Raw genomic sequence first — 9,521 nt, forward strand, 5'->3', positions numbered from 1 at the left:
AGGCGGGGACGCGCGCTGAAGGTAAGACCCTGAACGCACCATTTACGTTCGTTTTTGTCCTCCGCTTAATTGCTTTATGTTTTGTTTTGTTTTGTTTTGTTTTGTTTTCACATTTTACGCGTACCCGCTGATTAATATGCTGAAAGAGCGCATGCGCGAGGTACGCGGTCGTGTGAAACGCCTTCGGTTCGTTGTTCGCAGCGGTGACCACGTCTGCCTTACAGTTCTGAGGTTCGGGGTTTGAATCCCGTGTGGAGTTATCTCTTCTCTTCCCAGCATTCCAAAATTCATGCAAGTTCGGTGGATTGAAGAGGACTTGAAATTGTCCAATTGGTGTGAATGTGAGTGCTTGTTTGCCCTGAAATTTCCCGGTGATCAGTCCAGAGTGTATCCCACTTCTATCGTCAGAAGTCACCTGACCTGTGACCCTAAATTGTCCATAGGTGTGAATACGAGTGTAAATGCTTGTGCGCTGCAATTGAGTGGTGATCAGTCCAGAGTGTATCTCACTTCTCTTGCCAAAAGTCAGCGTGTAGGTTAATTGAAGACTTTAAATTATCAATAGGTGCGAATATGAGTGTGAATGGTGGTGCCATTGAGTGGCGGCCAGTCCAGCGTGGATCCCGCTTCTCTCGCCAAAAGTCAACTGGGATAGACTCCTGCTCACCCGTGACCCTAAATTGTCCGTACAACGTGAGTGTGAATGGTGGTTTGTCGATACGTACCCTGCGATTGGCTGGCGACCACTTGAGCGTGTATCCCGCTTCTCTCGCCATCAATTGTCTCGGGTTAATTGAAGTAAATTGTCCTTATGTGTGAATGTGAGTGTGAATGCTTGTTTGTGTTTATGTATACTGCCAGTCCAGCCACACTTACACTTGTCCAGTCCAGGGTGTACCCCACTTCTATCACCAAAAGTCAGCTGGGATAGGCTCCAACTCACCTTGAACCCTAAACTGTTCATCGATGTGAATGTGAATGTTTGTTGGTCTCCATGTTCCCTGCATTTGGCTGGTGACCAATCTAAGACTTCTTTACTTATTACTTATTATCAACAGGTGTGAATAGGAGTGTGAATGGTGGTGGATCTATAAGTGCCCTGGCATTGACTGGCGACCAGTCCAGAGTGTACCCCAATTCTCTCACCAAAAGTCATATTAAGTTAATTGAATGCTCTAAATTGTCCATTGGTGTGAATGTGAATATTTGTATGTCTCCATGTGCCCTGCCATTGACTGACATCCAGTCTATGGGTTACCCCACTTCTCTCGCCAAAAGTCACTTCTGATGGGCTCCAGCTCACCCCCGACCAAAATTAGGATATAATCAGAATAGAAAATGGATGAATGTCTGGAATGCTGTCCGGTTTTTGAAGTATGTAACTGTCTTGTGCAGGCACAAAAAGCCGCTTGAAGAAGAAGTAGGAGACGAGGAAAAAGAAGCGGGTACTGCGGTGGGTGGCGTGGGAGTGACTGGAACTACTTAACGGCGCTCACATCATTAATTAGCCGCCGCTAATCAATACATTCCGGCTCGTCGATAAATCCATCCGGGATGGACGGGAGTCTAGGAGAGATGTCGCTGCACGGCCACGCCGAGCTGCACTCGCGGGACCTCTCGGCCGCCTTTCCCCGGCCCCCTCTGGGTGGCGGCCCCCTTCTGGAACCCGAGGCGCGGGCTCCTCCGCCCGCCTTCGAGCACTCCATGTCGGCACTGGGCTACAGCGGCGACTCCCCGTCCGGGTCGGGCAGCACCTACACCACGTTGACCCCCTTGCAGCCCTTCGACGACAAGTTCCACCACCACCACCACCACCACCACCCCTGCCTCCCCGTCAGCAATGTCATCGGGAGTTTCACGCTAATGCGCGAGGAGCGAGCCGGCCTTCCCCACAACTTCTACAATCCCTACGCCAAAGACCTCGGCATGACCCAGAGTCTGACGCCACCCTCCTCTGGCTTGGGGTCCATGCACAGCTACGGGAACCCCAATGGGGGCGGCGGCGGAGGAGGCAGTAGTGGACAGATGCTCCACGGTGGCTACGACGTCCACGGCGGGAGCCTGTTCTGCAGGACGTCGGACTTTGCTCGAGAGATGTCGCCCCCGGGACTGGGCGCCGGCGACATGTCCATGGGGCACCAGCTGAACAAAATGGACGGGGCGGGCCACCACCCTCACATCTACAGCCAGCACTACCAGGCGCACCACCACCCCAGTCAGCAGGCCGCCAAGATCGTTGACCACCTGCATTCCCTGTCGTCTTCCCCGGGGGACGGCGCCCCAGGTGGCGGGTCCCCAGGCGGAGGCGGCGGCGGCGGCGGGGAGGAGATCAACACCCGTGACGTGGCTCAGAGGATCATCACAGAGCTGAAGAGGTACAGCATCCCGCAGGCCATCTTCGCCGAGCGCGTCCTGTGCCGCTCGCAGGGGACGCTCTCCGACCTCCTGAGGAACCCCAAACCCTGGGCCAAGCTCAAGTCCGGACGGGAGACCTTCAAGAGGATGTTGCGATGGCTGCAGGAACCCGAGTTCCAGAGGATGGCTTCGCTCCGCCTGGAGGGTGAGACCATGTGCGCACACACACACACACAAGTACAAAGACATGAAATATTCTTCCTCATAGATTGATTTTCCCCATTGAATATCTAAAATATTCACTATGGGATGATGTTCCGATTAGAAAGACGCTCCAATTAGAATGTTATTCCTCATGGAATGATGTCCTCAATAAAAAAAAATATTTTCATGGAATTTTGTTCCTCATGAAGGGATGCTACTCAGATCGTACTGCTCCTCATAGATTATTCCTTATGGAATGCGGTTCCTCATGAAATGACGTTCCTCATGGAATAAAGTTTCCAAATACAAAGATGCCCCTTGTATAATATTATTCCTGTAATTGTTATTCCTATAATGTTATTATGTTACTCATATGAAGTTGTTCTTTTTGGAATGATGTTAAAAACTTATACAATTCCGAATAGAAAAATGCCCCTGGTAGAATGATGTTCCTCATAAAATGTTGTTCCACATAGAATGATGCTCCTCTTAGATTGGTGTTGTTCATATGAAATTGTTGCTCTTGGTATTCCTTATGAAATATAGTTCAGCATAGCAAGATGCCCATGGTAGAACGATGCTCCTCATAGAAATCATTTTCCTCATTGTTCCTCATAGAATGTTGTTGCTCATATTAAGTTGTTCCCGTGGAATGATGTTTGTGAGAACCTCTTTGGTCCATTCTTTCTTTCCACACAAGAACATTTGAAATCCTTTAAAGCAAAGGCCAACAAAAAGACTTCTACCGTGTGTTTGGGTGTGTATTTGTGTGTGTGCTACCAGATTAAAAAAAGACAACAAAAATATTACAAAAGAAACAAGACTACAAGACTATAAAAATATTACTACTGCACATTTTATGTGTGTGCTTGTGCGTGCATGTGCGTGTGTGAATGTGTGTGTATGTGTGTGCTATGAGCATGCCAAAAAAAAGACTACTACTGTGTTTGTTTGTGTGTGTGTACGTGACTACAAAAGACAACAAAAATACGACAAAAATGATACTCTTATTATACTAACACTCTGCACTTTTGTACCCCTGCCTTTTTCCTCAGGGGTAGGGGTTGGGGGGCGGGGGTCTGGGGGCCTGGGTGGCGGCGGTGGTAGTGGTTGGGGCGTTGGGGGTTGGCTGTTGTTTTTCCCTCCTGGCCGACCCCGCTTTTGTTTAATTACAGGGGTGTATTGATTTCCATGGGAAAGAGCAGCTAGCCTCGGCCGCCATTTCCAGACATAAATTAGCATTCCGAGGAACGCTTCTCACTTCTCCTTACTCGCTTCTCGCCAATGTTGTTTTGTCAAATAAGCATTTATCTGCTCAGACGTTTGTCCAAACACGTCTCACTGGTGATCCCGGGATTTATCAGTGACCGAATTATATACGGGACGGCGTCCTCGAGTGTTTGGAGGAGGCCATCAGGACGGCCACTCCAAGTGGAGGATCGTGGAAAGAAAACGTGTTAAATCGGGGTGACCAAACTCTGGCCCAGGGGCAGCATATAGCCGCTGGGCCTGCTTTTTTTTTGGCCATGTGAAAGTTACATGATTGGTTTACACATTTTCCATCAACACAAGGTTTAAAAACATAATGTACAATTAGCCATGTTTTCCGATAGCCAGAAGCTGAGCTGCACTGTGTTTGTTTACATATTAGGTGTGTCACGAGAGCATCAGGCAGTTCCACTTCTTTCCCCTTTCTTACCTAATATCTTCCGTATGGCAACCCTCGTAATGACCTCATCATCTTATGTAATTGCAGAGGTGGCAAAAATACAGTCTATACTTAAGTAACAAGTACAGATACTAAAAAGATTAAAAAAAAAAAAACCTGGTAAAAGTAGAAGCACTGATTTAAATTCTTACTTGAGAAAAAAAAAAGTGCAACTCTGAAATGTACATGAGTGCAAAAGTAAAAATGTCTATTTACCGTAAATTAAATACAATACCCATTTTGATAACTTGGCGCTACGTAAAAAAAACTGCACAAAATTATTTTACCTAAATAAATGTTTCAAAACAAACTATTTTTAAAGATTAAGTTCAAATAGATTGAGTTCAAAAGTTAAATACAACTGAACTGTACTTCTGGTAGCGATTCTTTTACATACCACGAGAGGGAGCCTGCATACATAACGCACTTTGACAATCACTGCTTTAAAGGATCAGTGCGCTTTGGCTGGAGTGGTCGCCGATAGGGTGCCACGGACATGGCCAATGACGATCTTATTTGTGTATTGCGATTTCGTAGCGTGAAGACACATGACTGTCGTTATTATTCGGCATCCCCCTGCCGTGCGGCTCTGCAAGAGTTAACCAGCCTGGACGAGTCTGAGCTGCTTTCATTTAATCAATAATTTCTATCAGCCGCTGGGCCACAAAGCAGTGCGGGGGGCGTGGGTGGGGGAGGGGGGGATGGGTGGTGGTCGGGCAGAGGCCTGAGCCACCCTGAGGTGATGGGAAGGGATTGGTGGGGGTGCGGGGGCGAGGGTCGGCACTAAAGGGCTTTCCATCATGTTTGAGCAACACGAGACGCAGTGTACATCACGATTAGTGGCTGTTCCCACCATCATAAGACGCCGCGGGGGAGGGGGGGGGGCATTTATGTCGTCCCGCCACCCCCGATTTATAGCTCGCCGATTGTGAGCCTCTTACGCGCCATAGCAGCGCTTGCAAGCATTTACTTAATGGCCGCAACCACCGGCGTCATCATGGCCAGCCAGGGAGTACGCGGGCCCGTACGCACCCCCCATCATGGACCAAACCCACCCACAACAGGCCGCAAATTCTCCCCGCACGACAAATAGCCGCCGTTATCGTGTCGCAGTTTTCATTTCGACACGTCACTACTGTATGGAACAATCAACATGCCACGCCCACCTCTGCCTCCCGCTCACACTACCGCTGCATCTTCATATGTCTGCCTTCCTTTCCTTCATTTCGTAGCATTTTTCTTGGCTGCACTGCTTCCAGCACAGAACGATGCTAGATTTTTTTGGGGTCAAATTATATTTCAGCCTTTATCTGTTGCCACGTCAATCTAATCTGCCCGGGCCTTCAGAATCAGTAGTGCTGGCCTTTGTATCTTAAACTATATTAGCAATGAAATTGTTTCTTTAACCATTTGAATTTTTCGACAAGCTTTTAGTTCATCGGTTGGCCCATTTATATATATTTTTTTTATTTTATTTTTTATTTTTATTTTAGTATTATATGTATTATCATGGGGCACGGTGGATGACTGGTTAGAGCGTCTGCCTCACAGTTCTGAGGACTCAAATCCCGGCCCCGCCCGTGTGGAGTTTGCATGTTCTTTCCGTGCCTGCGTAGGTTTTCTCCGGGCACTTCGGTTTCCTCCCGCATCCCAAAAACGTGCATGGTAAATGAATTGAAGACTCTAAATTACCCGTAGGTGTGAATGTCAGTGCGAATGGTTGTTTGTTTATATGTGCCCTGCAATTGGCTGGCGACCAGTTCAGGGTGTACCCCGCCTCTCGCCCGAAGATGGCTGGGATGGGCAATTTTTCTGTCAAAAGTTTTCTAGAAATGAAGTTTACGTAATAATGTATTTACTTAAAGTAATGAGCATTTGTACCATGCTTAAATATAGTAAAATCAAAACTGTACTTAATGATTCAATTCAAATGTATTGCACATAAATGGTAACTAAGAATGTAAGTTAATACATTTCAACAAATAACAAGCGGTTTTTTAAGATTAAATGCAAACGTTTTAACATAAAAGTTCAATATAACTGAACTGTTCATAGGGAGTGATTCTTTCACATACCAGTAAAGGGAGGCTGCGTACCACCAGTAGTACTTGTACCACACTTGGAGAATCACTGTTTTATGGTAAGAATTAAATGGAGTGAATGTGAAATACTTATTGCACTGAATGCGTTATTACAGTAGTATTAGTATTGACGAGGAGCTCTCGTAACGCACGTGGGAAAAAAGTATTGATTCCAAACAAGACAATTGTGACATCTTTGTCCTGTTAATATGATTGTTATCCTGTCATAATATTATGGTAGTGAACATAAGCGAGCATCACATCGTGGAGAGTGCGTCAGATTGTCTCTTCATCGGTAGCGCATCGGATAGTCCCGACGTCGAGACGAGCTTTAAAATGTCCGAAGGTTGTTGTAGTGACGCCGGGGAGGGAGAAAGAATAAAAGTGAAGGAGGAAGATGGAGAACGAGGCTGCGCTGAGGTCACGCTCGTTTCCCGGCTAATGATCAAGAAACCTGGAATGAGACGTTTGGGGATGACGAAATGGGAGCGGATCAATTCAGGGTGTTTCATCTATTTAATGTAGCGCTTGTGTGCTGTGTGTGTGTGTGTGTGTGTGTGTGTGTGTCTGCACGTGTGTGTGTGTGCGAGCAAGTGCGTGTGTTTGTGTGTGTTTGAAGGTCACACTGAGCTGATATCTCCAGCCAATCAGCTGAGGCATGCACTGACATTCCTCAAGAATGAAATATTTTCACTTGTTCATCACCAAGACATGCTGAACATTTTTTTAAACAATACAGTTACGATATTTATTATATTGTTTCAAAGAAGGAAGCACTGTGATGAAAACGTGTCATCAAAGCGAATGTGGATAACTGTTTTATTGTCGTGATTATGATAATGCAGTGAAAGTGGTATAGTAGTGAATGTCAGAGCAGAAAATGTTAACGTAGTGAAAGGGTTACTGTAGTGAGTGAGTTATTATAATTATATCGCTGTGAATGTGTTAGTGACTGTGTTATCATTGTGTTCTTATTGTAAGTCTGTTTTTTTTTTTTTTTGCAGTGAATGTGTAATGGATGTGTTATTGTCGTGAATGAGTATTGAATATGTTAATGTGGTGAACATGCGAATGCACTTATTGTAGCGAATGTATAACTAACATGTTGATGTAGTGAACGTTATTCCAGTGAATGTGTTGCGTGAATATGACAGCTAAGTCTACAGTCTGATGCAAATCAGACTGTCACTCACCAGACCAGGCTCTGCCTTTTAAAGCCACACACATTCAAAGTCACAGATACTACAGTGTACAATGTGAGGATGGTGACGCTAAGTGGACAAAAATAATACCTCCACCTCACATGCACTTTATTATGTTTAAAACTTATGAATACATCTTTAGCCGATTAATCGATGGGATATTTGGTAGAACACTTGATTCTAAAAATATTCGATAGTTGCAGCCAGGTAAATCTTTCATTGCAGTGACTGTGTAATGAATACATTATCATAGGGAAAATGTTAGAGGTCACATATTTTACCAAACAAACTTTTTCTAGTATTCGGGAGTTATATCGGCTCTATGGTACCTCAGTAAACATGTGAAATATGAGTTCAAATCGTCCACGCATTCCTGAGTTTCAGAGGTTTTTCTACCGAGAGGCCTGAAATCACGTCATTCGAATTTCTCGAGCTTTTCTACGTCACTAGCAAAGATCTCTGCCTTCCCTCTCTGCTCCCGAGCTAGCGCTGTCAACAAAGCAAACACGTATGCACTCACAAGTTGGTCTTCTACACGGGGACAACCAATCAGAGGAAAGGGGGCGGTCTTAGCCCAGTATGGACAAAGCAGATACAAAAGTGGGTCAAACAGAAGTAGCTGTCGGAGGGGCCTTTTTCTGTTAGAGAGTCACTCTATTGAGGTTTAAATAGCCAACATAAGAGACCTTTAATGCAGTGAACGTGTTATTGTAGCGAATGTATTATTTAATGTATTATTGCTGTGAAGTTGTTACTGCAATGGAATTTTCTGATCAGTTAACGTGTCCGTGAAGGCATCAGCACGCCCGTCAGAATCTTCTCGAAGCTGCCAGACGTGCACGGCGATGCCTTCACTGATAAGTTGCTGATTCGTCTCTTTCAAGGCGTCCGTTTTGCCGAGCTCAGCGCTTTCACCTTTGGACAAATCCACTTTCCCCGCACTTAATCCATTTGTGCTCGTTAGCTGACTGCACCTTTTGTTTTAATTTGTCTCGCCTTTGTGTTACCCTCCCCCCGTAGCTTGCAAACGAAAGGAGCAGGAGCAGAGCAAACTGGAGCGGAACCAGGGGCCCAAGCGGACCCGGCTGGTGTTCACCGATCTCCAACGCCGCACACTGTTGGCCATCTTCCGGGAGAACCACCGGCCCACCAAGGACCTGCAGGTGACCATCTCGCAGCAGCTGGGCTTGGAGCTCTCCACCGTCAGCAACTTCTTCATGAACGCACGCCGCCGCAACCTCAACAAGTGGAGCGACGAGGGCCGCCCGTCTTCCACCGGGTCTTCGGGATCCAGCGCCTCGTCCTCGGCGGTATCCTGCAGCACGGCGTGAGGGCGACGCCGAGGGGACACGGAGCCGAGTCTGAGCAGAGACCGGCCGGCGTAAAATGTCCTCCTGGAGGCACGGAAGCAGCCGTGAGCCGTGATTTCAAACCAAAGCGTGGGTCGTGTGCCCCGGAGTGGGGTGAAGGGGGCGGCGTGGTGATACGAGCGCGGGGCGGGCGGTCCCGCTTGTACAGTGGCACCTTGACTTACGAGTGACCCAACTTACGAGTAAATTGTGTTACAAGCTTGGTCACGGAATGGAGTCAACTTGTAAGTCAAGGTACCACTGTACTGTCCTTTTCATGACGCCATCTTGTTTGCTTCTAGCTAGATTAGAGAGTGGCGGCGGGAGGTTCCACCAATCAGGAGCAAGCATACTTTTGGTGCACCTCCATGTCCTCACCTGCTCCTGACCAATCAGGAGCTGCCGTTTGCTCACATGTGCTGAGCGCTCTCTCTTGTATGTGACTTTTCCCGAATCACCCCCCCCCTCCCCCTACCAACCACTAATCCCCCCCATTTAGTTTGTTATCTCCTGTTTTTCCTCGAGAATCACGGTGAACGAGGAAGACGACAGTTTGTCTTTTTTGTTTGTTTGTTTTTAATCTTAGCATGCGTTTCCATGGTGATGGCTCCCAGGACTTGCG

At 46.9% G+C, this 9,521-nt stretch overlaps 1 protein-coding gene across 1 annotated transcript; it reads left to right on the forward strand.

Moving 5' to 3' along the window:
• Positions 1 to 1,554: 1,554 nt before the first annotated feature.
• On the forward strand, positions 1,555 to 8,881 carry onecutl (one cut domain, family member, like). Its single transcript, XM_061675719.1, has 2 exons — positions 1,555 to 2,560; positions 8,571 to 8,881. Exons 1-2 carry the CDS (start codon positions 1,555 to 1,557, stop codon positions 8,879 to 8,881), a joined length of 1,317 nt encoding a protein of 438 aa, XP_061531703.1.
• Positions 8,882 to 9,521: the final 640 nt, after the last annotated feature.

This window comes from Phycodurus eques, chromosome 4 (assembly GCF_024500275.1).
Source record: "Phycodurus eques isolate BA_2022a chromosome 4, UOR_Pequ_1.1, whole genome shotgun sequence".
NCBI classification, from domain to species: Eukaryota; Metazoa; Chordata; class Actinopteri; order Syngnathiformes; family Syngnathidae; genus Phycodurus; species Phycodurus eques.